Source organism: Hemitrygon akajei, chromosome 11 (genome assembly GCF_048418815.1).
Source record: "Hemitrygon akajei chromosome 11, sHemAka1.3, whole genome shotgun sequence".
NCBI lineage: Eukaryota > Metazoa > Chordata > Chondrichthyes > Myliobatiformes > Dasyatidae > Hemitrygon > Hemitrygon akajei.
Window position 1 is genome coordinate 109,859,002 of NC_133134.1, and position 27,845 is coordinate 109,886,846.

A 27,845-nucleotide genomic window follows, 5' to 3' on the forward strand; every position below is an offset into this window, starting at 1 on the left:
CACCTCCTCCTCTCTTTTCATCCCTAGCAATGCATTCAAATTTATTATCCTTTTCTTTCTTCTCCCCTACATCTTCGGGCTGAGCGCATCCCTTCTCCATCACCTGCCTTTCCTCCCTCACACACTGTCTACTTACTTGCTCTACTGGTGAACTAACCTCCTCTCCCATAGTTTCCTCAAATTGATTTCCACCCCCCCATCTTACTAGTTTAAAGTCTGCCCTGTAGCCCTAGCAAACCTCCCCGCTAGGATATTGGTCCCCCCAGGATTCAAGTGTAACCCGTCCTTCTTGAACAGGTCACGCCTGCCCCAGAAGAGGTCCCAATGATCCAGAAACTTGAATCCCTGCCCCCTGCTCCAATCCCTCAGCCACGCATTCATCCTCCACCTAATTCCATTCCTACTCTCACTGTCGCGTGGCACAGGCAGTAATCCCGAGATTACTACCTTTGCGGTCCTTCTTCTTAACTGCCTTCCTAACTCCCTATACTCTCGTTTCAGGACCTCTTCCCCTTTCCTACCTATGTCATTGGTACCTACATGTACCACGACCTCTGGCTCCTTACTCTCCCACTTCAGGATATCTTGGACGCGATCAGAAATGTCCCGGACCCTGGCACCAGGGAGGCAAGTTACCATCCGGGACTCCCGATCACCTCCACAGAACCGCCTGTCTGAACCCCTGACTATTGAGTCCCCTATTACTATGGTCCTCTTTCTTCTATCCCTACCCTTCTGAGCTACAGGACCGCCCTCTGTGCCACTGAAGACACTGAAGAAAAATTTCCTCAAGACCATACATAAGACATAGGAGCATTTACTCTCCTCCCATCCGATAAGCGCTACAGGAGCCTCCGCTCCCGCACCAGCAGGCACAGGAAGAGCTTCTTCCCTGAGGCTGTGACCCTGCTGAACCTCACATCACAGCGCTAAGCAGTATTGCACCCATATTGTACTGTCTCAGTACTTTTATATTTGTGTGCTGTAGCACTTACTTTTTATTCGCAGTTATTTTGTAAATAACACCATCCTTTGCATTTCTGGTTAGATGCTAACTGCATTTCATTGGCTTTGTATCTGTACTCGGCACAATGACAATAAAGTTGAATCTAATCTAATCTAATCATTAGGCTATATGGCTCATTGAGTTTGCTCCACCATTCCAACATAGCTGATTTATTTTCCCTCTAACTGCCTTCTCCCCCATAACCTTTGACACACTTACTAACATAGAACCTATCAAACTCTGCTTTAAATATACCCAATGACTTGGTCTCCATAGCAGTCTGTGGCAATGAATTGCATGAAATTCATCATTTTCGTTTCAAAGGGGCCTTCAATGTACTCTGTGGTCCTAGACTCTCCGACTATCGAAAACATCCTCTCCACGTCCATTCTGTCTAGGCCTTTCAATATTTGTTAAGTTTTAATGAGAACCCCCCCCCCCCCCCTTCGTTCTTCTAAACTTCAGGGAATACAGGCCCAGAACCTACAAATACATTAACACTTTCATTACTGGGATTCCTCGTGACCCTCATCTGAATGTTCTCCAATGCCAACAGATCATTTCTTAGAAAAGGGCTCAAAAGCGGCTCACAATACTCCATATATGGTCTGACCAATGCCTTATAAAGCCACAGCATTACATCCTTGCTTTTATATTCTAGTTCTCTCAAAATTCATGCTAACATTGCTTTTTTTTTCCTTATTACTTACCCAACCAGCAAACTAACTTTTAGGAAATCTGGCATTAGACTCACTACACTATACTCCATCTGCCACTTCTTTGCCCATTCTCCTTGTCTGTCCAACTCCTTCTGTAGACTTACTGCTCACTCAACGCTGCTTGCCCCTCTTTCTTTGCATTGTCCACAAACTTGGCCACAACACCATCAAGTCCATCATCCAGATGATTGATATATAACATGAAAAGTAGGATACACGTGTGGAACACCACTAGTTAATGGCAGCCAACGAGAAAAGGCCCCCTTTAATCCCAATCCTTGCCTTCGGCCAGTCAGTCAATTAATCTTCTGTCCTCACTGTTTAGAACTATGAGGAAATTTAACAGAGAGACTGTATGCCAGCGGCAGTAAGCTTGGTCCCAGAGAACAGGGACTTAAGATAATGGACAACAGATGGGAGATAAACAAGAAATGATGACCTACAAATATCTGGCCTGAAAGAATGGTGGAAATAGTTTCAACAGCAACTTCCGAAAGACAATTGGATAAATAATTGAAAGAGGAAAGAATGTGCAGGACTCCATTGTGTGAAATAGGAGATGGGCAGATCATGAGCTTCTGATCCTTCTACTCCCCTGTTTGGTGAGTACAGCAGCAGGTTAACCTGGAATGCGTTACTGAGTTGACAGCCGGGTGCCACTAGGTGGCAGTGCTCTCCGTAGATTCGCATCCCCACAGCTAGTCTAACCCAGTATGGCGCTCGCAATGCTGCACTCAATCCCCAGACAGATCTTGCTTTGCAGCGCCCCACTCCTGGGTAGGTGAGCAGATGCTGTCAGTGTATGGATGAGACACATTCAGCCAGAGTGAGAAGACAACACAAGCATCATTTTCACAAGCAAGAACAAAAACACACATAGCATTGCCCCCCCCCCCAAAAAAAAATCTGATACACCCAGTTTTAGCATCTTTGTTACACCAGTGTCCAGGATTCAAGGCTCTGTAATACTTACACCTGAAGGTGTGCAATCAGCTGTCCAACAGTGATCTCTTCAGCCACCTTTTTGTACAGGCTCTGACTATTCAGCACCATGCTCTCTAGAATTGCCAGCGACCGCTGCAAGATGGAAGCATCCACTGTTGTTTGGTTGACATAGCTTGCAATCTGAGAAATCAAATATTTTCATCATTAGTGTTAGGAACCAATAACCAAATCAAAGAATGCAACCAAGCTAAAGCTTCTGCCGTCAGATTTCTGAACGGTCCGTGAACGCTACCTTGCTATTCTTTGTACTATTTATTTTCTAGACCGTCATTTACAGTAATTTTTACGTCTTGCATTGTTACGCTGCCACAAAAAAAATTAATGACATACGTCAGTGATAACAAACCTGATTCTGACCTGAAGGTACAGAACTCAGTCACACAGTGGGGTTCCAGTTTCCATTTAACACAATTTGAAAGAGAGGCAAATACAGTTACAGGCAAGAGTTTTGGATAATAACAGAAATATAGTACACTCTGATATTCAATAAGACCACGGCTCATCTTGTCTCAGATTCACTTCCCTGCATTAACTCCATACATTTAAAATCTAAAAATCAATTGCTCTTTCTTGAGTCTTCTCTGTCGCCAAGCCCCTGTGGCCTGTCAGGTGCCTGAAGCTCGCTCACTTTTGTCCTGAATAACTTTATTATAAGACCATGACTCTTTGGTCACAACATCCCAGCCAAGGAAAAGATTGACTGTTAAGTCCCACAATAATTTCATAACATTTTTAAACTCTAGAACGTATAGGCCCAGTCTGCTTAGTCCTTTCTCACAGGAAAGATGCATGATTCCCTGGCTCACTCTAATAAAAAGTTGGCTGGTGCAGAGACAGAAGGTCAAATGAAAGCCACTGCATTGAACAGATAATTTATATTTAGAAATAACATTCAAAGTAAATTTATTGTCAAAGTCACTATACACAACCCGGAGAATATTCATTTAAAACACATTTTGTTTGATTGACTGGAGTCAGTAGACAGAGTCCTTGGGCAAGCGGTGTCTGAACCTAAAGACAATGAGATAAGCCAGATAGTGGCTCACATACTTCAGTGTGATGGTGGATGGGGATGGAATTTAAACCAATGGAAATAAATCCAGTGCAAAAGCTTTAATATCAAGCAAAATTTTTTTAAAAAACTGCCAGAAGAACTTGTGGATCATAGGGACCTGCTTTGGGTTTAGACCCTGTATCAGGACCAAGAGCGCAGAGGGAGAACGGCCACTAAATAGAAGCGAGAAAGAGGGTGAGATAAAGGCCAGTAGGTGACAGGTAGAATCAAATGGACGAGGGGATTTAAGGGCAGATGGAGGCAGATTTTGAGGGGCGGTGGTGGGGAAGGAGAGAAGCACATGTGCATTTCTTTTCCCCACCCACCAGTCCAGCCAGGAGCTCCTTCCCTGTGCTCACCTCTTCCATCGCTCTGCTTGCACCGATAGAGTGGCGGAGCAGACCTGACGATTCCAGTGGCCTAATTCTGCTCCTATCTTATGGAGTAGGGATCAGAATTGCATCAGTTTGGTCGGCACAGAGACAAGTCCAATGTACTTTACATCTAATGATCACTTCAACAGCGTAGCCAGGAGGTGAAGGGAACATGCGCACGAGCTCCAACAAAGAAAAACATCTGTGACTTTTTTTTATTCCTTGAAGATAAACATTGCCCAAGAGTCCAAGCAGAACTTCACAGTTCTCCTTTACATTTTTAAAAAAAATACCCAATCAAGAGGGCAGACAAAAGGCAGGGGCACGAGTAGAGGAGGGGAAAGATGGAAGCAAGGATGAGAATTTGAAACTTGTAGCATTATTGGAAAACAGAGTCAAGGTCTGAGCAGTAGAGCTTTGGACCAGCATGTTTTCACAGTGGGAGAGGCATACCAAGCAGGATACTTTGGAATAGTCAAACCAGCAGGTAACAAAGCCCTAGATGAGACCATCAGAACGGTTGAGGTAAGGTGGGTTTTAGTCAGAGTTGGAACTTCCTGTGATCTTTTCGCACTATTTTTAAAAAATTATAGTCTTACTGTAATTTATAGTAATTTATCTGCATTGCTGCCTCAAAACCATGCATTTCATGAATGCTGCCGGTGATAATAAACCTGATTTTGATACAGTGGCTTTGGAGCTCTGTCACATGACCCACGCTTCAGAGAACCTGGCTGCGCCACGGGCAACCTTCTGGGGTGCAAACGTGTGCAATGAGCAGAGTTTCTGATGGGAACCGAAGAGAGTTGACTCTCTCCTGCTCAGGTGCCCTTGAAATAATGGACAGCACTTTGATAGATCTGGGACAGAGGAGAGACGCAGGAAGCGTGAAGGGTGCCGGGATGGAACAGCGACCCAGAAGTTACTGCTGCTGACTCAGGGCTCCAGCAACGCAAACTCAATTCTGACAATGGGTGCTGGCTGTGTGGCCTCTGCATTTTCTTACCGTTACAAATGTGGGCTTCCTCCCACACCCAAAATACGTGTAGGTTTACAGGTTAACTGACTATCAATTACCCATGGTGTAGGTAAATCGGTGGAGTTAATGGACATACAAGAGAATAGGTTACAGGGAAACAAGTGTTCTAGGCGATAGTATGTATTCAACGGGCACAATGGCCTTCTCCTATGCTGCAAGGAATCCAGTGTAAGAAGTGTGGATCCTGGTGAGACTTTGAATGATATATCTACAGCATCAGGCGTGGTTGACAAAGGACTCCGCTCCAGAGTGTGGAAACAATCTATAATTGCTTCACATCCAATGCCCTTTTAATATTTATTCGAGGGATGTGGCATGCACAGGCCGAGCCAGCAGATACACAAGAAAGAATCTGAGCAAGAAGTGTACTGCATGGACACTGAAGGCGACTCATTGGGATGGTCAGCTTTGTCCAAAGCTGAAAACATTTTCATTGCTTTATGAAATGTTATGACATAGGAGAAAACACTTGGCCCACCAGATCTGTGTCAATTCACAGAGCGAATCAGTTTTCCCACTAGCTTTTCCCCTGCAAGTTAATCAAAGGTCAAATCAAATTGATTAGCAAAGTGTTTATGCCACATATAACCTTAAGACTCATTCTCCAGCAGGCATCCACAGGAAAACAAGGAAATACAACAGAATGCACCAGAAGCCAAAGACTGGCAAATATACAATGCACAAATGTCAACAACTTGTGTAAATAATTAAAAAAAGAGAGTAAACAAGTAATGCTGAGAAGACGAGCTGCAGAATCCTCGAGAGCGAGTCGACAGGCTGTGGAGTCGGTTCAGCACTGAGGTGAGCGAACCCGGTCCAGAAGCCCGATGACTGCAGGGCAAGAACTGCTCCTGAACCTGGCGGAGTGGGACCCAGACCCTCCTGACTGTAGTGGTGAGAGGACAGGGAAGCGGAACAAACGGAGGCGAATGAGATGGGCAGGCAGATTCGGCTTCACTCTCTGCTCTCAGACCTTGATGCTTTAATTCGATGGTCGACATTCGTTCTCTGCAAGGTGCTGTACCTGCATTCCTGAGAGTCACGTTCGCTGAATCCTCCAGGAGATAGTAAAATCACAAGTTAGCTTAGGTGGTTCATAAATACGCTTCTTAAAGGGAAATTACAGACTGCAGATTGCAGCAATCGTAGTTCAGAAGAAGTATATCTAGTAGTATTGTGAGCTGCCCACAAAACATCACCATATATCTCTGGTGCCATCTTGGTCTCCCCACATTGCCATCAACTTCCCTTGGATTCCACCATTCATCTGCATGTGTGGTAATTCACCAAGCCACATCATTGGGGTTGAGAGGAAACTAGTACACCTGGAGGAACTCCAAGCCAGACTCAAATGCCGGGGTATGAAACTTCTTCTACCCAGCATCTTGGTAGCAAATGTATAGTTACTGGAGAACAAGACTGAGGACCTAGGGCAAGATTGCTGGGTAGGAGGGAAATGAGAAATTGCTGCATTCTTTTTCACGGAGACATGGCTCACTCCATACAAATGGGATACATTGATAAGACCTGAGGGCTCCTTGATACATTGGATGGACCGGACTTCTAATTCAGAGGAAGCAAGATGTCAGGGCCTGTGTTTCATGATAAACTCTTTGTGGTGTTCAGATGCACTGGTCTTGTTCCCCTGACGTGGAACATCTAAAGATTCAGTGAGTACAGAATATTTTACTTACCAAGAGAGTTCCCCTCCATGATCCTCACCACAGTTTACATATCACCAAAGGCCTATGTTAAGCAGACACTCAGGTACTGAGTGCCACTATCACCAACATGAAATAGACTAACCCCGATGCCTTTCAAATCATTGTTGGGGACTTCAATCAGGCTTGTTTAAAGAAATCTCTTCTCAATTATCATCAATATATTACCTGCAGCACAGGGGTCCCAACACACTCAACCACTGCTGTACTATGATTAGGAATGCCTACCATTCCATTCCAATACCGCACTTCGGAAAATCTGATCACTTGGCTGTCCTCTCCTACTGCATACAGGCAAAGGCCACAGAGCACGACTCCAGAGACAAAGACAACAAGGAGGTGGTCGGGGAGGCAGAGGAACAGCTATAGGATTGCTTCGAGTCAGTGAATTGGACTCAGAGGATCTTACAACCATGGACTTTAGAAAAAATAGTCATAGAAGGGTGCGTCCCCACAAAATCCATCCAAGTCTTCTCCAACTAGAAGCCCTGGATGAAGCAAGAGATCCACAATCTGCTGAGGGCCAGATCAGTGGTGTTCAGATCTGGCAAACAAGTAAAATACACGAGGTCCAGATAGAATCGCCGGAAAGCCATGTCACGTGCAAAGTGGCAATTTCGGACCAAACTGGAGTCACCGAAGGATGTTCAACAACTAAAATACTATCACCTCCTACAAAGTGAAACCATGTGACATTGGTGACGACAAGGCTTCGCTCTCAGATGAGCTCGATGCCTTTCATTCTCGCTTTGACTGTCAAAACAAGGAAGAACCTTCACGCATTACCACAGCCCCTGATGATCCTGTGCTTTCTGTCCTTGAGGGTGATGTAAGATCATCAACAGGATGAACTCGAGGAAAGCACACAGCCCAAATAGAGGGACATGGCCGAGTACTAAAGACCTGGACTGATCAACTGGCTGGAGCGCTCACTGATATCTGTAACTTCTCGCCAAGGCAGTCTGGAGTATCCACTTGCTTCAAGCAGGATTCAATTATACTGCAGAACGTAGTAATCTGCCTCAATGACAATCATCCAGTAACACTTACATCCACTGTGATGAAGTGCTTTGAAAGGTTGATCAAACACATCAGATACTTCCTGAGAAGCAACTTGGATCTGCTCCAATGTGCTTACCATCACAACAGGTCAACAGCAGATGCCATTTCATTGGCTCTTTGCTCAACCCTGGAACACCCAGACAGTGAAAATGCATACAACAGGATGCTCTTCATTGACTACAGCTCACCATTCAATACTTTCATTTCCTCAAAACTAATCAATATGCTTCAAGTCCTGGCTTCAATATCTCCTCTGCAACTGGATCCTCAATTTCTTCACTTGCTGACCCCAGACAGGTTGGGTTGGCAAAAACCTCTCCTCCACAATCTCCGTCAGCATAGATGCACCACAAGGCTGTATGCTTAGGCTTCTGCTCTATTCGCTTTATACATACAACTGTGAGGCTAACCACAGCTTCAATGCCATATTTAAGTTTGCTGTCAACACCAGTCATTGGCCGAATCAAAGGTGGTGACCAATCAGCATATAGGAGGGTAAATGAAAACCTGACTGTATGGTGTCATAACAACAATCTCTCACTCAAGGTCAGCAAGACCAAGGAGCTGACTACACTAGACAACTTTTTTTTTCCCAAAAGTGTTGCTTCCTCAGAAACTTATTTAGCTTAATTTTTTTTGACCACTTGAAGCTAAACACAAATACAAGTTCAAACTACTTCTATCACCTAGGAATTTGTGGAGAAACAAGAAATTAGCTTTTATTGAATATAACACATTTAATTGCATAATGTTGTTGATGCTTTGCAATGGTTCAACTAAACTAAAAATCTTTTGATGATTTTCATTTGTACTCAGTTTTTGCGACTTCTCAATTAAGTGTCCAACAATAATCAGCCAGCATTGATGGATTCCACTTGCCCTGATACTGTTTCTCTGTGACCACAATGTCCTGGTGAAACCTTTCACCATGCTCATCACTGACAGCACCAACATTTGCAGGGAGGAAGTCTAAATGGAAATGCAGAAAACAAATTTTTAGTGACATGCTGCATTTTATGGTTTTCTATGCTTGAAGCATGTTGTCAACCAGCTGCTTGTAGTTTGGTGCTCTTTAGTTGCCAAGATAATTTTCAACAACATCCTTGAATGCGACTTTCTCTGGTCCTATTAGAAGTTGTTCAAATTGCCTGTCTTTGATGACCTGTCTGATCAGTTTTAATGATGAAGGGCAGGGCCCAAGATAAAATTAGCTCCTGTCAAGTCCAACTCTGTTAGGAGCCTTCGTGCTTCAGGGCACAGTTGTGTTCCCAGAAACTCACTGCATTGCAATTCTCAATAACGAGAAGACACGTCATCGGAGCATGTATCAAGAAACAAAGAGCTGAACACAACTGGGCAGAAATTTGTGAATTCTAACTCAATGGCTGTAAAGTGACAGTTGCCTGACAAGGGAGTAGAGCTGAGTGATGCACCACAGGGAATGAATGGCAAGAGGACAAGGGTGGTAAGTGGGAGAAGGAGAAGGTCTTCACAAGGTATTCAAAAAGCTGCAGTTTTCATCATCAACAGCTGAAGAGCCAGTGCTCTTGAGTCAGAAGTCTGACAGTGCAGTGGTCAGGTAAAGATCTGAGGAAAAGGTCTTCCAGAAGTAAGTACTGTATTTAGAGTGGCCTAGCAGGGCAAGAGGAAAATAAACAGAGAGCAAAACATGAAAACAGTCAGTGACTGATTTCAAATATCAATGAGAAAGCGTAGAAAACAACACATGAAATGAGAAGACAGAGGAGGCAATCATGAATATAAAGAGTTGACATTACATTAAAGGTTGTGGCAGCATGGATCACAAGTTGAGTTAGGGACAAAACAGGAATTACCTTTGGACTGGAGGAAAGCACATATGTTATTGTACTTCAATAGCTTGGACCTTTCAACAGAGGGGATAGTTTCAAGATTTTCAGATGACAAAACATGGTGATAGAGACTTCAGGAGGATACAGGCAGGCTGGTGGAATGGAGAGGTACAAGAAACTCAGCACAATCAAGTATGCTGGGCAGAAATCTTTGGGCCAATTGTGAAATCTTAAAAACACAGAAACACAGAAAATGAATCAGAACACCAAAGCAGTGCGACCATGGACCTTTATCAAAATATGGTTTTGCCACCACGGAAGCATGGAGTCCAATTCTAATCATCCAATTGGAACAGATGTGCAAAAGCCCAAGACAAGACTGAAGGTCTCATTGGAACAGTCCAGGAAGTTGGGGGGGGGGGGGAGTGGGATGCGAAGGACTAGAATAATTCCCCTTAGAGACAGAGAAGATGGTGGAGAGGAGATTTATTGGAAGAATTTTGAGTTACTCAAAAAAATGAGTCCAGGCAGCAGATCTCTTGATCCTCTTCCCATTAGAGGAAAGTTCAAACAGCAAGTAGCTGAAGGACTTTGGCAAAAGGACCAAAGGAAAACCCTTAAAAAGACACAAAACTGAATAGGTGGTTAGCAAGTGGAACATACTGCCCATCTGGAAGGTGGATACTAATTCACTCCTCCTTTTCTAGGTCATTACTTGGAGAAAAATAAATGTAGGGCACCTTAAATTCCTCATCTGAACAGCCTCTTTCTCTTGTCTATCATTCTGAAAGTAGAAACACAAGAGACTGCAGACGACAGAACCTGAAGCATCGAACAAGTTGCTGGAAGAATTCAGCAGGTTGAGAAGCATTTGTGGGAATTGTCCAAGTCCTGGTCAAAACTCTGCATCACAAGCGAGTAATTCTGAGAAGCTTGGCACGATGCTTGCATGTGTCAGGATGGAACTCGTGCATGAGTCTCCATAGAGACTTCAAACTAAAGCTCTATGCTTCAGAGGCACAAATTAATGCAGCATATGGCTGTAAACTGCCATGGAAGATGAAAAATCTGCTGCAGAGACTGGCCCCTAAGGTGCTCTTGAAAATAAATTACCATTGCTCAACGCACAGGGAGATCACTTGAACAAAAAGGATCAGCTGCATAGGTTGATTCAGGATGAACCCAAGCAGGTCAGATTATGGAACGGAACTCAAAATGGCGATCTTCTAGACTCAGCAGTAAAGCAGTCAAAAGATCATTGGTGAACCCCATAGCATAGCCTGGCCCTTAGTATGGAATCACACTACAACGCAGCAGTGAAAAAATGCTCATCTGAGAAAATCTGCTGATACTGGAAATCCAAAGCAACACACACATACACAGCCTGAAGGGTGAAAGAGATGAACGGCTGGAGAAGGGGGAATCTGATAGGAAAGGGAAGGGGAAGGAGCACCAGAGGGAGGTAAACATAGAAAACCTACAGCACAATACAGGCCCTTCTGCCCACAAAGCTGTGCCAAACATGTCCCTACCTTAGAAATTACCTAGGGTTACCCATAGCCCACTATTTTCCTGAGCTCCATGTACCTATCCAGGAGTCTCTTAAAAGACCCTATCGTATCTGTTTCCACCATGGACACCGGCAGCCCATTCCAGGAACTCACCACTCTCTGTGTAAAAAACTTACCCCTGACATCTCCTCTGTACCTAATTCCAAGCACCTTAAAACTGTGCCCTCTCATACCAGCCATTTTAGCCCTGGGAAAAAGCCTCTGACTATCCACTCGATCAATGCCTCTCATCATCTTATACACCTCTATCAGGTCACCTGTCATCTTCCATTGCTCCAAGGAGAAAAGACCGAGTTCATTCAACCTATTCTCATAAGGCATGCTCCCCAATCCAGGCAACATCCTTGTAAATCTCCTCTGCACCCTTTCTGTGGTTTCCCCATCCTTCTTGTAGTGAGGCAACCAGAACTGAGCACGGTGCTCCAAGTGGGATCTGACCAGGGTCCTATATAGCTGCAACATTTCCTCTCCACTCCTAAACTCAATCCCACGATTGATGAAGGCCAATGCACCATATGCCTTCTTAACCACAGAATCTATCTACACAGCAGCTTTGAGTGTCCAATGGACTTGGACCTCAAGATCCCTCTGATCCTCCACAATGCCAAGAGTCTTACTATTAATACTATATTCTGCCATCATATTTGACCTACCAAAATGAACCACTTCACACTTATCTGGGTTGAGCTCCATCTGCCACTTCTCAGCCCAGTTTTGCATCCTATCAATGTCCTGCTGTAACCTCTGAACAGCCCTCCACACTATCCACAACACCCCCAACCTTTGTGTCATCAGTAAATTTACTAACCCATCCCTCCACTTCCTCATCCAGGTCATTTATAAAAATCACGAAGAGTAGGGATCCCAGAACAGATCCCCAAGGCACATCACTGGTCATCGACCTCCATGCAGATTATGACCCATCTATAACCACTCTGCCTTCTGTGGGCAAGCCAATTCTGGATCCACAAAGCAAGGTCCCCTTGGATCCCATGCCTCCTTACTTTCTCAATAAGCCTTGCATGGGGTACCTTGTCAAATGCCTTGCTGAAATCCATATACACTACATCTACTGCTCTACCTTCATCAATTAGGCTCGTAAGGCACAACCTGCCCTTGGCAAAGCCATGCTGACTATTCCTAATCATATTATGCCTCTCCAAATGTTCATAATTCCTGCCTCTCAGGATCTTCTCTATCAACTTACCAACAACTGAAGCAAGACTCACTGATCTATAATTTCCTGGGCTATCTCTACTCCCTTTCTTGAATAAGGGAACAACATCCGCAATCCTCCAATCCTCTGGAACCTCTCCCGTCCCCACTGACGATACAAAGATCATCGCCAGAGGCTCAGCAATCACCTCCCTCACTTCCCACAGGTAGCCTGGGGTACATCTCATCAGGCCCTGGTGACTTATCTAACTTGATGCTTTCCAAAAGCTCCAGCACATCCTCTTTCTTAATGTCTACATGTTCAAGCCTTTCAGTCCACTGTAAGTCATCCCTACAATTGCCAAGATCCTTTTCCATAGTGAATACTGAAGCAAAGTATTCATTAAGTACCTCTGTTATCTCCTCCGGTTCCATATACACTTTTCCACTATCACATTTGATTGGTCCTATTCTCTCATGTCTTACCCTCTTGCTCTTCACATACTTGTAGAATGCCTTGGGGTTTTCCTTAATCCTGTCCGCCAAGGCCTTCTCATGGCCCCTTCTGGCTCTCCTAATTTCATTCTTAAGCTCCTTCCTGCTAGCCTTATAATCTTCTAGATCTCTATCATTACCTAGTCTTTTGAACCTTTCATAAGCTCTTCTTTTCTTCTTGACTAGATTTACAACAGCCTTTGTACACCACGGTTCCTGTACCCTACCATCCTTTCCCTGTTTCATTGGAACATACCTATGCAGAACTCCATGCAAATATCCCCTAAACATTTGCCACATTTCTTCCATATATTTCCCTGAGAACATCTGTTCCCAATTTATGCTTCCAAGTTCCTGCCTGATAGCCTCATATTTCCCCTTACTCCAATTAAACGCTTTCCTAACTTGTCTGTTCCTATCCCTCTCCAATGTTATGGTAAAGGAAATAGCATTGTGATCACTATCTCCAAAATTCTCTCCCACTGAGATCTGACACCTGACCAGGTTCATTTCCCAATACCAGATGAAGTACAGCCTCTCCTCCTGTAGGCTTATCTACATACTGTGTCACGAAACCTTCCCGAACACACCTAACAAACTCCACCCCATCTAAACCCCTTGCTCTAGGGAGATGCCAATCAATATTTAGGAAATTAAACCTCCCACCAAGACAACCCTGTTATTATTACAGCTTTCCAGAATCTGTTTCCGTATCTGCTCCGTGATGTCCCGGTTACTACTGGGTGATGGGCATGCAAGGAGATAAGCTGAGAGAGGGAAACAGGAATGGTGAATGAGATGGGGGGCGGGGGGGTGGCAATAGCCGTAAGTTTGAGAAATCAATGTTCATGCCATCAGGTTGAAGGCTACCCAGACGGTATATAAGGTGTTGCTCCTCCAACCTGAGTGTGGCCTCACCGTGACAGTAGAGGAGGCCATTGACTGACATGTTGAAGGAAGTGCTGCTTGGCTGAGACACCTGACCCTAGCGGACAACACGGGCTCCACAGTACTGTGTCCACTTTCAAGAAGCAGACCACTGGGCTTTGTGACTCGCTCATCTTTTGCTTGTAACATATCAGTGGTATTCACATCAATGCATGTTCCGTTCTTTCTCCACCACCCCACCAAAATAAAATCAATAAACTATTACAGGCTGAAATCCAGGAGCACCAAATCACAGCAATCATCAGCCACAGCTTGTAAGCACTAATTAGAAGAGGCAGGGCTGAAGTTAATTAAAACATGTAGCACGTTCCCATTGCGTGACATCGAACCTGTAAATCTCAGCACTCTGCTGTAGCATGCTAATGACAGGGAGGCTTGCACTTTCCAAAGATTCCCATGGCCGTGCACACAACACAGCAGGATGGAGCTACCAACACTGACAGAAAAACTGGCAGAACAAGACTGATAGGAGGATGGAGAGCACGTGGAAGAGAACACAGAGGAGAATGAGAAGGAAACCATAAGAACAAGTTGGGAATTATGCAAGGGGTAAGGCAAGGGGTACAGAAAGAAAACCTCAGGGTGTGGATACTTGCAAATGAGGGGCAAAAAAAACATACAAAGGAAGGGGCATGGGATGAAGTCAATGGCAAAGAATGAACACACCACCAATACACATCTGCTCAGGAGTACTTGATTGCTTTTTCCTGCAAGGTTTTTTGTTCCTGCCTATTTCAAAGCTTAACTCCTCCTCTTTGGCCTGAAAAATGCTGCCACACACCACGATGTAAGCAGAATCGGCAAGGAGTGAGAGGAGGGATCTACTGATATAAAACATTTAACCATATGCCCACACAGTTTTCCCTCGAAGGAAAGGCACAGAACCAAGCAGGTTTTCATTCCCCTACAATTTAGGGCCTTTCAGGCCTCCTGGATCCTCATACTGATCCCATTAAAGGGTTTGATTCTGCAATAAAAATTTAAAATGTGTACAGAGTGAAGTTCTGAAATCAGCAGACAGAAATGAAGAGAGGAGAGGAGCAGTTACCCACAAGCCCAGTGGAGCACTGGGACCTGAAAGACAGCTCCCATCCCACCCTATCGACTGGAGGAGTTATGAGCTGGTAAACAAGAGCAAGTAGGTTGATATTGTACATTGAACAGAGAGTGTGAATGGATCACAGATGTACAGACATGTTAATTAAGTTTTAAAATTTGTTCCTCCTCTACAATATGCAAAAATTATTCACAATCAAATTTCAAAGTAAATTATTAATAAGTACTTTACGTATACGTCAACGTACACTACTGAGATTCATCGGCATGCAGGCGTCCACAGTAGGACAAAGAAATACAGTAGAATCAATGTCAAACTACACACCGAGACTGACAAACAACCAATGTGCAAAAGAAGACAAACTGTGCAAATATAATAAGTGTGTAAATAATACTGAGACCATGAGATGTAAAGTCCTTGAAAGTGAGTCTATAGGTCGTGGAGTCAGTCCACTGTTCACTTGAATGATGTTATCCCACTGGTTCAGGAGCCGGTTGGCTGGAGAGTAATAACTGTTCCTGAAGCTGGAGTGTGGCTCCTGTACCTCCTTCCCAATGGCAGCCGAGAGAGCATGGCCTGGATGGTGGGGGTCCTCGGTAATGGATGCTGTTTCCGTGTGGCAGCACTCCTTGCAGATTTGCTCAGTTCCTTCAAAGTGAGTGGTATTTACTCTGGAGCAACTCGCACACAAAATGCTGGAGGAACTCAGCAGGCCAGGCAGCATCAATGGAGAAAAGTACAGTCGATGTTCTGGACCAAAACCTTTCAGCGGGACCGGAGAGAAAAAAAGATGAGGAGTCGTTTTAAAAGATGGGGGAAGGGGAGAAAGAAACACAAGGTGATTGGTGAAACTGGGAGGGGGAGGGGTGAAGTAAAGATCTGGGAAGTTGATTGGTGAAAAAGATACAGGAGTGGAGAAGGGGGAATCTAATAGGACAGGACAGAAGGACACGGAAGAAAGAAAAAGGGGAGGAGCACCAGAGGGAGGCCATCTCCATTGGGATCCCACCATCAAGCACATTCCCCACCCCCCCAACTTCCTGCTTCCCACAGGGATGGCTCCCTACTCGACTCCCTTGTCCATTCGTCCCACCCCACTGATCTCCCTCCTGGCACTTATCCTTGCAAGCGCACAAGTGCTACAACTGCCCCCCTCACTCACCACCATTCAGAGCCCAAACCAGTCCTTCCATGTGAGGCGACACTTCACCTCTGAGTCCATTGAGGTTATATACTGCGTGCGGCACTCTGGATGTGGTCTCCTGTATATCGGTGACACCCGACGCAGACTGGGAGACTGCTTCACCGAGCACCTACGCTCCAGCCGCCGGAAGAAATGGGATCTCCCAGTGGCCACCCATTTTAATTCCACTTCCCATTCCCATTCCAATACGTCAATCCATCGCCTCCCCTTACTGTCACGATGGGGCCACAGTCAGGTTGGAGGAACAACACCTTATATTTAATCTGGATAGCCTCCAAACTGATGGCATGAACCTCTTACTTCTGGCAAGACACCCCTCCCCCACTCTCCTTCACCATTCCCCATCCCTTTTCCCTCTCTCACCTCATCTCTTTGCCTGTCCATCACCTCCCTCTGGTGCTCATCCCCCCTTTTCTTACTTCCATGGCCTTCTGCCCTCTCCTATCAAGACTTCCCCTTCTCCAGCCCTGTATCTCTCTCACCAATCAACTTCCCAGCTCTTTACTTCATCCCTCCCCCTCCCAGTTTCACCTTTCACCTTGTGTTTCTCTCTCCCCTCCCCCCAACCATTAAAGTCAACTCATTAGTGAATTCAGCATTTTGTGTTTTTAAAGTCAACTCATCTTTTTTTCCCCTGCAGTCCTGCAGAAGGGTCTCGGCACGAAATGTCGACTGTACTTTTGTCATGGATGCTGCCTGGCCTGCTGAGTTCCTCCAGCATTTTGTGTGTGTTGCTCGGATTTCCAGCATCTACAGATTTTGCCTTGTTTGGTATTTACTCTGAATCACTTCTCATCTTGTTTTAACTCTGAAGTAATTTCTTACCAAGTTTTTACATCCGAAGCCTATTTTCACGTGTGAACAGATCTATAATTCCAGCTGATTCTCCGTTTAGTGCGATTGTCCAGCATTACTATTTTCTCCCTCACATTTTTAGAAAGTGTGTGGCAAAAAGTCAGCAAACAGCACTAGACAACACGTGCTCCGGGCAGCAGGAAGGGCACAGCATAAAAGGGGTTAACTCACTGGCTCTCTGTGTTCAATGTCTGTGGGAAAGGGTTCTTTTGGCTGAAGCAAACACTGGAGTTTTCCCAGAGGGCAGGGAGTCTGGACTTGCTTCCAGGCTCAATAACCCTTTGTGTCACGGATTAGAGTCGGAAGGAATTAGAAACCTTTGAGGTTAAATATTTGATCACGGCAATTCCTTCATTGGTCCCATTTGCTCAGACACAAAACCACTTCTGGCTGTCAAACCAACAATACAATTAATCAGCTTTATTCTCTGAAGGCTTCATTTATCTTAGCTGATGAATGCGTTCCAAATGGAGCTGGTTTAAGCTTTCTGTGGATAATCTTTCCCAAATTTCAGCTAGCATTCCCTTCCCCCACGACACAGTCGGGAGCTCTGAGGCAGTGTTAGCCTCGGCATTTTGAGCTTCTGTTGTTTGGAGGAAGATTGGTCACACTTTCTCCTGCTGGGTGTTCATTGTCAGCCTTAAGGGAGATTGGCAGCAAACCAAACATCAGAAACAACATTCATAACCTCTGCATTGCCCATGCCAAGGCTGGATACATTAAAGATGCAACCTCCTTCAGCACCAGTGTAAAGGCTCTCACCTTCACACTAGAAAACTTACCAAACTACAGGGCCAGCAAATCCTACAAACCTGTAACCTGTTTCATTGTTCTAGAGACATTCCTCTGGGCACTTGGCATTAAGAACAAAAGCAAAGGACGCCTGCTTTTTCATCCAGTCCATTGGCTGCAAGTATGGGTTGGCTTGTCTCCTTCTCTCTTGCCCAGCCCCTTTACATCTGTTCCAGCACAATTATAACCACCTGACAATGGGAAAGATTGCCCAGTTATACTCAGTCCACATCCAATCTGACTGACTACTGCTCAATCAAATCTACCCTCAAGCATCGCTAACTCACCAATAACCCTGCTCTCTAGTTCCAGGCTGAACTTCATCAGGACCTCTTCAAACACAGATCAAATTCAGAGATGAGGTGGGAGTGACTGCCCTTGGCACAACATTTGACCATGTGTGGCATCAAAGTGGACCAGCAAACCTGAAATCAATGAGCTCTAAGTGAGCTGGCGTTACACCGCGAGTAAAAACGGAAGTGGGATTGTTAAAGTTGAATCATCGTAGACCTAGGACACGAATGCAGGACTGCAGTCCCAGGCCCGTCTTCAACGACCGCACTCTGTCATACGGTCAGAAGTGAGGATGTTCACTGATAATTGCGTGACATTCAATTCCAATCACAACTCTACAGCAAATGGAGCAGCCCGTGGACCAATACCTGACGAGGACTCAGGTAGTGAGTGATAAGCTGCAAGTAACATATGCATCACCAAGTTTCAGGCATTGCACACCTCTAACAAGACAGTTCAGTGGCCTACTATTGACAATCAGTGGCTTTACTGCCACAGCTTCCCTTCCACTGCCACAGCTTCCCTTCCACTGCCACAGCTTCCCTTCCACTGCCATAGGGCTCACCTTGAACCAGAAACCTCACCACCACGACCTATGGACTCTACAACTCGTCTTCTCACTGTTACTTATTTGTAATTTCACATTGTTTTCTTACAGTATATGCACATCGGTTGTCGGTCCATCGTTGTGTGCAGTTTTTCATTGATTGTCCTGTTTCTCTGCATCTATTGTGAATGCCTGCAAGAAAATGCACTTCAGAGTAGTGTATGGTGACATCTACGCACCTCGATAACAAAGTTACTTAGAATTTCAATACCACCCATCATGCCTGAACAGCCCGTCCTCCAGCACGAAGTTTGTAGTCCTCAAGGTCATGTTTTCCCAAGTACATATCCAAGTCCTGTTTAAATGTGAGAAGAGCTCTGCCTTCACCACCACTCTGGGCAATGGGTTCCAGACCTTTACAAACCTCCGTACGAAAACGCTTTTTCCTAATCTCCCTTCCAATCCTTCTGGGGAGTAAAGAAATACCTGCTTCTGAGAAAGATATTAAATCCCCAATTGAATGCACTCCCAGGGAGTAACAGTAAGATCCCAAAGCCTGGTGCAAGAGCTGCTGGAAGATTCTAACCAGTCTTGTCTTTTAAAATGTCAGAATTGACATGAAATTAGAAAAGTTAAACGCCTGCCCTGGTTAAACAGCAGTCTTGCCTTACTGCGGTAAAAGTCACACCACGTGGCAGAGAACTCCAGCTCCACTTTAAAGCATGTTAAGGTGATACCAAGTGTGGGGTCCATTGCTCCCAGTAAAGAGTAAAAGACCCCACAGCCTCACGTGGCACTGCATTATGACACTATCTGAAAGTTGTACATTGATGCTTCTCATTAGTGTTCAAATTTCAACTAGTGTCACTGCTAGGCAACCAATCGTGGAGCTTGCTGGATATAACGGCTGCCATGTTTCTTACATTAAAGCAATGGCAGCACTTCAAAAGTATTCATTAGCTGTAGAACTATTTTATATACTAGGATAATACAAGACATGAAATATAAATCTTTTCTTCCAACAAAAGAATTAACTATCATGTCACCAATAGGACAGCCAGTAATTAATCCTACAGTGTCTGATTAACTACATATGAAGCATAGGGCAAAGTGATTCTTGAACAGGAAGCTAGCCCAATGAACAATTCCTTCATCTCCCGCTCACTTCCTCCCCTCTGACCTGTTTGATGAAAGCAGTGGAGATCATATCCCAGGAGATGATGCCGTGGTCCATGAGCTCCAGGAAGGCTGTCAGCGTGAAGGCCAGCATTTCCCCAAAACTGCAAGGAAACATGCACAGATAGGTCAAATATCACACACAAAAATCCAGTAGGGTGCAGTGTCCCCCAATGTTTTGCATTGGTGAATGAAAGCAACATCAGTAATCACACCGTCCGTTGTGGAAATCAGACAACCTTCACCAATCTGTGGACCCTCCCGAAAACCCAAATGTAAAAATGCAATATCCAGCGGAGATACTAGTCCAGACAGGTAAGACCTGTATTAGTCAGATACTACATTAGCCGACCTCAGTCATGGTCTACAATGTGATGGAGGGAGGCAGACGTTTTAGCATTTTGGCGGATGGGAGTGCAGTGCAGGATTAGCCTGCTCTGCCATTTTGTAAGTTCATAGCAGATTCTCCACCGTAAACACCACTTTGCTGGGCCACTCCCAGACCCTTGAAGCCTCAAAAGTTGAGAAATCTATCGGCTTCAGTTCTGAATGAGCTCAGTGACTGAGCATCCACAACTTCTGCCAGGAGAGAATTCCAAAGATTTACCATTTCGTGTCCTAAATAGCTTATCACTTATTCTAAGACTGTGATTCCAAGTTCTAGACTCCTCAATCAGGGGAAACATTGTCTCTCTATTCAGCCTGTTGAGTCCAGCAAGAATTTTGTACATTTCAACGAGATCGCTCATTCTCCGATAATGCCTAGCCAACTTGATCTCTCCCCATAATGCAGACCTGCCATCCCCACAACATGTCAGGAGACCCTTTTCCACACTTCCTCCATCGCAGGTCTATCCTCTTTTTCAGGTAAGGAGACAAAAGTAAATTAGTTAAGGTGACGTGAGCAGGTACAGAGAGATCAGCTTCTCTTTAGGCAAAAAGCTCGCATGTCTGTGGTGACAAGAAGATTAGGAGTGAAAGTCTGGCATTCTGCTCCGTCAGTCAATTCAACTGTGGCTCAGTACCATATCCTTCAAAGCATCCATCACCCATCAGTCTTGGAACTTCCAATTCATTCCCCAGATACTTGGTTGGGGGATGGGGTGCATTGGGAGAGATCTCCATTACTTTCTCCACTCTCCCTTTTGGTTTGATCTCTTCTTTACAGGAAATAATTTCCCCATGTCTACCAACCTGGCCAAATCACTCTTCAATTCATTAACCCAATGACTAATTAGAAATCATTGGGTTCAGCTCTGATGGACCACCAATGTTTATTAGACTGCTCGCAGCATCCAATTTGCCTGCTGATAGAAAGCTATTTGATTACAAACCGTTCGCTTGGAGATCTGCGTTACGAGGTCAGGGATGCAAAGGAGCACAATGACTCAGGTTCAATCCTGGCCTCAGATGCTGGCTGCGTGAAGGTTGCACATCCTCTGTTTGTTCCCATTTCCCCCCACGTCCCAAAGCGGTTCAGGTTTTAGGGTAATTTGGCACTATAAGTTGACCCTTGTGTAAGTGGGTGCTAGAATCCAGGAAGAGTTGAGGTGTGGGGAATAAATCGGGATTAGAATAAAGAGACACACAGTGGCCATCACAGACTCAATGGGCTGAAGGACCTGTATTCATGCTGTACCACTCCATGATGCCATCACAGCCAATCATACTGTACATAATACAGTACTGTCCAATCAACAGCTAACTTGAGAATACACTGCCCAGGCAACGCTCAACCTGTTCAGTTACCTATGTAATAGGCCAATTTGAATGCTCATGAAAGAAACAAGATGATCTCATGTTACTGATGACCTTTCAGATAATTAAAGGCAATACAGCCACAAGGAACACCCTAGGGTCTGGATAGGAAAATTAACCAACAACCAAGACCAATCAGCAGGGGATGACCAGGTCCATTACACTTCAAGATGGTGTGAAGGAGGTCTGATTTACCAAGGGACATGACTGTTAATGTCACACTGCTTAACATGGTAATGGCTACCAATTACCTATAAAGCAACACAACTCAGTTTAATGTTGGCACAAGTGGTTATCCAATGAGGATGAAGCAATCAGCCAAGCATGTCTCGATAGTTTCACACAAGAGCATCATTTACCTGAATTTATCCAGCAAGTTGCTTGAAGTGATGGACAAAGGAGGTAAATGAGGATACTTGATATTAGAACAGGGCAGAAAGGAGAAACAGGCAATTCATCCACAAATCAAAAACTATACTGCTTCTCTAAAGATCTAGCCAATATTGTCATGGTTAACGCAGTATGGCTTTCCTGCCCTTCGCAATATTTTTCACAATAGAGTATCAGCTCCCTTGTCACGGTAAGCATGGCTTGAAGGAACAATGCCATGGCACTCTTCATTTTTCCCAAGATGGATCTGCTCAGAGTTCATGCTTCGAAGATTGTTAATGAGTATGACTGTGAACATCAGATTCAGGTAGCAACTGTGGGAAGCTGGCCCGCTATTAGAAAGCACTGGGTTGATTAACAGAACTGTCAGTGATTTCAGTTAGTGCGTGAAAGCCACTGAATGATGTACAGGATTCAGCATGGCTGGTTCCAAATGGTCAGGAAGCTGGGTACTGCAATGCAAGAAGGGCCATTACAGGGCAAAGGCAAAGAAAGGTTTGCCTTTACGTCGACAAGGCAAGGTTTTCCTTGACAATCAACTATGATTGAATAGTGGAGCTGACTCAAGGGGCTGAATGGCCTCACTCAGCTCCTATGTCTCTTTGGCTTGACAGGCAATGAGCACAAAAACCAGCTGATGTGTGCTCTCTATGGTGACTCAAGGCACTGAGGACCATGGCATAATGGAGAGAAAAGATGGCCTGGCATGCTACCATACCTATTTTATACCACGGACTTGTACAGTGCAAAACATATTCCACAACCTCTGCTCTTTCAAGGAGGTAATGTTTAGCCTTTGAGTTACATCGTTCCAAATTCCCAGAGTCCAGTTCATTCTTTGGTATTTACCCATTTCCCTTTCGAAAATTACTGCTGAATCAAAGTCTAATACCCCTTTCAGACAGTACCTTGCAAATTATAAGACCATACCATAGCACTTTAATTTGTGTAATTTCCTGAGTCTCTTTCATTTGTCAATAATTTCATATCTGTATCATGAGGTTACAAGTCCATACTTCAATCAAGTTTATTGTCATATAACTACATGTATATAACATATATAATGTATATAGAAACAAAATCAAAACATTCTTCTTATTAACTACAATTTCCCCATCTAACATCTTCCCTCAGATGCCTCTGAATGAACAAAGTTCACCAACTTCTCTAAATAACTGGTCCACCCACTGAAATTTCTACTTCACAAATACCAAGTTAAAGAAAAACTAGGAACTCACTTGGTTCCACTCTCCACCAGCAACATGAGGATAAAAATCCCTTCCATGTTGATAAATTCAGTGGCAAAAGTGGCATCAGCTGACAGCTTGGCCAGTTCCTTCAGAGCGTCGAGCCGCGAGTCCAGGCACGAGGACTGGATCCTCTCCAGCAGCTGGCGGGCTGCTCGGTTCTGCAAACAACAGTCAGGTTAGGGCTTCGCACGATCCCCAAACAGTCTGTTAATCACACTTTACTAAATCAAATTCAGCAAGATAAAATATCAACCATGCACCCTCTGATTACTCTGCCCCTTCAATGAGACGTGAACTAGAAGTGGGACACAAGACCCCTCAGCCTATCCACTTAATGGCCAACCCGGCTGTAACCTGAGCTCTGTATTCTTACCTGCTGTAACCTCTCATCCCCTTGCTTATTAAACAGCTATCCATCCTCTGCCTGAAAAATATTCTAAAGCTCCGCTTCCACCACCTTTCCGGAAGAAAATACTGAAGACACTTAAGCCTGAAATATTTTTGTTTTATCTATCAAATGAGTAATCCCTTATTTTTAACCAGCGTTTCCTAGTACAAGTAGAAATACCCTCCCCACATCTTCTTCACGAAGACGCCTCGAAATCTTTTATGCCTCATTCAAATAGCACTCACTCTTCTCAACCACCGCAGGTATGTCTGGCCTGTCTAATCTCTTCTTAAAAGGTAACCTGCCCATTCTCCGTATTAGTCTGGTAAATTGCAGAACTGCTTCTATTGAGTCAATGACCTTCCTTAAATAAGGAAGCCAACACTCTACGCAGTGCTGCAGATACGGTCTCACCAATACCATACATAAATGAGGCCTAACCTCCTTGTTTTTTTATTCCGTTTTTCTTGCACTCAAAAACATTGTTACCTTTCTTAATTATTTGCGGTACCTGCATGCCAATTCTTTTTAAATCATGCACTAGGAGACCCAGATCTCTCAGCATATCGAGCTCTGCAACTTCTTACCATTTACACAAGATAATATAAGGAGCCTCAGCATCTCTGCTTCCTCAGGTGGCTAAAGAAATTTGGCATGTCCCGTTTGACCCTCTCCGATTTTTACTGACAACACCAGAGAAAGCGTCCTATCCGGATGCACTGTGGCTCGGTACGGTAACTGCCCTGCCTAAGACCACGAGGATCTGCAGGGAGTTGCGGACGCAGCTCAGCCTGTCCCGGGAACCATCCTCCCTTCCACGAACTCTTTCTTCCCCTCATTGCCTCGGTAAAGCAGCCAACACCCACCTTTGACATTCTCTCTTCTCTCCCCTCCCATCTGGCAGAAAATATCCGAGACTGAAGGCCCATATCACCAGTGTTGTGGACAGCTTCTACCGGCCGTTATAAAACTATTGAACAGTCCCTGACTATAAGATGAACTCCTGACCTCCATCCACCTTGTTAAGGCTTTGCACCTTATTGTAACTATAACAGTTCAGTCTGCATTCTGTTGTTGTTTTCCCTTGTGATCATTTCATGCCATCAGTATTACGTCAACATACTGATGCAATTAAATGATCTTTATGGATGGCATGCTATAGGTTCTTCACTGGGTGTTACAATAATAAACCAATTCATATTTTTATGCAAAAATGAGCAGAAGGTAGAATTTCACATGTTCCCATATTACATGCCATTTAGTCTGGACTTCACCACCCACACAAAAAGCTATGCAAACAGTTGTATTATCTCCTCCTATCCTTGCCAACTCTGCCCTTGAGGAAGCAAACCCACCGATTCCTACCAATCTGCAAGCTTAAGGTCTCATTCTCGTTGGCCTTCACCCACAAGTCCCTACTGTTATTAACAGACTCTTGAATGATGTGCAGTGACAATCGCAGCCACATCTAATCCTGTCCTCACGTGGTCTGTCAACAAGAATAGATTCTGGCAACATTTCAGCTGCTCCAACTATAATCAGTCCCTTCAACACAGGCACAATGTACAATACTGAACTTGTTCCTTAATCTTTTGACGGTTTCAGCCTTCCAGAAGCAACACTAGTTACTTTCAATTTGATTCTCATGAACTAAGGGTGGAGTTTTACCCAGTTTCCAACATCATCGCTGACTTGATAAATCTGATTTGGAATCACAATTACTTGGAAAAAATCTTCAAAAAGCTTGCCAACAATGGAACCAAAGTATAAATCCCTTTCCAAGCCAAGTTACCCGGGAACAAAGACAAAGCATCTAGGAATGCATGGGCCTCATTTAAATGATACTTGAGGCCCAACATCAAATGTGCTTCAAGACCATTGTCGCTACAGTCTGATGTGACCCTAAATTGCCCCTCAATGTTGCCAGCTCCGATCAACTGAGTCTTCAGCACCAGAAATACTCACCGGAGAAATAGCCAGCCGCAGAATTGTCCCATTTTTGATTTCATTACGAGTCTAGAGAAGATGAAAGGGGGAAAAAAAAGCAAATCCCAAGAATTTAAAAATGACAGCAATTAATTTTTATTTTGTTTCCTGAAGAAGATTGATGATCAGGACTGGGAGCAATTAAAAAGAGAGCCGGATGCTACATCGAAGTAACAGTGGGAGCCTTCCATTCATTGCCGAGGCAATGATCGTAACCAAGTCACTGAAGGAAATTACGCAGACGGGACGATGTAAAATTGTGCAGATGGAGATGTCAGTGTACTGACCTTCTCAGTGATGTATAGCTGAGTCCCGTCAGCATAACGCAGTGTGTAGTATTCCGGGTTGGGCAAGGACCACCTACAAACAAAAACATCACAGGACAGACATCTCCTTCTGCTGAATCAATAACCATGATTAATTCATTAATTAACCACAATAATTCCCATCAAATGAATAAGCGGCAGTAACACATGAACTAGTTAACAATAACAGTAGGCACAAGTTTAATTACTCAATAATCTATTACTATCTGATAATGTAATCAATAACTGTAAATCCCCAGTGCATAATAATCAGGAGCATTGGACAAGGAGCACCCAGCCTGTCTCTAGTACTCAATAAATATGGATGGAGAGTTCTTGCCACCAACCAGACTTGAATATTGATTATTCTGACAACATTCAAACAAAACCAGCGTGAAAATAGAGACACGTGACTGCAGATATTGAAAGTCTGGAGCAACAAACAATTTGCTGGAGGAACTCAGCTGGACAGGCAGCACATATAAGGGGTAAATGAATAGGTGACGTTTTGCATCAAGTCCCTTCATCAGGACTGAGGGGTGACAGCTGATACAAAAAGTTGGAGGACGGGGCGGAGCAAGAGGTGGCGACTTATCGGTGGATCCAGATGAGGGACGATCTCAGAAGCTGAGAGGTGATAAGAGAGTGGGAATGATTTCCAGAAGCTGAGAGGTGATAGGTGGAAGTGACAAAAAGACTGATGAGAATGGAGTCTGAAGGAGAGGATGGTGGAGCATTGAATAAAGGGGTAGAAATGAGGAGGGGTGATGGACAGAAGGTGAGGGTTGGGAGGGGAAAGAGGTAGGGTAATGAGGTGAGTATAAAGGAGAAAGGGACTTTGGGGGAGTAGTAAAATGGATTTATAAGGAAATGTCCTGCAGTTTCAGGCTCCCAACATCTCCTCCAAGGCAATCAATTTCATGCTTCATCTCAAACAAACTGCAATGATTATTCAGCCTCTCCTTTCCCATCAGTTCTCTAGCTCCACTTCTCCATTGCTCCACAATGTCCCCCGGGTAACAGACCAGACAAAAACACAGACACACATTGGTCTACAGTGAAACTAGATCCTGTGTTCTTCCCACCCAGCTTCTCATGTCCTCTTAATTAAGCTGCTTTCAGCCTTAAACTCTGGAATGTCTCTTCACCTCTTTCCTTCTTCAATCCATTTCTCGCTTGCTAGCCATTTTTGTCCCAACTATGCAACAATAAATAGATGCTTGTATAAGCTACACACACACAAAATGTTGGAGGAACTCAGCCCGAAACATCTGACTGTGCATTTTTTCCATAAATGCTACTTGGCCTGCTGAGTTCCTCCAACACTTTGTATGTGTTGCTTGGATTTTCACAAATATCACAAATGATCTGACCTAACCAAGCAGAGTCCACTGCCAAGAAGGCTCACCAGTGCCTTTACTTCCTGAGAAAGCTGAAGAAATTTGGGCTGTTCCCTAAAACCCTCACTAATTTTTATAGGTGCACCGTAGAAAGCATTCTTCTAGGGTGCATCACAACCTGGTATGGAAGTTGTCCTGTCCAAGACCGGAAGAAGCTGCAGAAGATTGTGAATATAGCCCAGCACATCACACAAACCAATCTTCCATTCTTGGACTCACTTTACACCACACACTGTCGGAGCAGTGCTGCCAGGACAATCAAGGACAAGACCCACCCAGCCAACACACTTTTTGTCCCTCTTCCCTCCAGGAGAAGGTTCAGGAGCATGAGGATTCATACGGCCAGATTTGGGAACAGCTTTTTTCGAACTGTGATAAGTCTGCTGAACAGATTCTGACCCGGATCTGGGCCGTACCTTCCAAATATCTGGACCTGACTTGCACTACCTTACTTCCCTTTTTCTATTTTCTAATCATGATTTA

At 44.4% G+C, this 27,845-nt stretch overlaps 1 protein-coding gene across 7 annotated transcripts in view; it reads right to left on the minus strand.

Moving 5' to 3' along the window:
• Positions 1–27,845, minus strand: part of LOC140735898 (engulfment and cell motility protein 2) — a 200,809-nt gene that overhangs the window by 58,943 nt on the left and 114,021 nt on the right. For 5 of the 7 annotated variants that reach the window (XM_073061486.1, XM_073061481.1, XM_073061482.1 and 2 more), the window contains exons 4-9: positions 25,945–26,017; positions 25,637–25,687; positions 23,272–23,441; positions 22,003–22,023; positions 19,890–19,989; positions 2,699–2,850 (exon numbers count right to left, since the gene is read on the minus strand). In XM_073061486.1, coding sequence (XP_072917587.1) covers positions 2,699–2,850; positions 19,890–19,989; positions 22,003–22,023; positions 23,272–23,441; positions 25,637–25,687; positions 25,945–26,017 — 567 coding nt within the window. The remainder of the gene's footprint in view (positions 1–2,698; positions 2,851–19,889; positions 19,990–22,002; positions 22,024–23,271; positions 23,442–25,636; positions 25,688–25,944; positions 26,018–27,845) is intronic. The other 2 variants (XM_073061487.1, XM_073061485.1) reach the window with 1 other exon arrangement.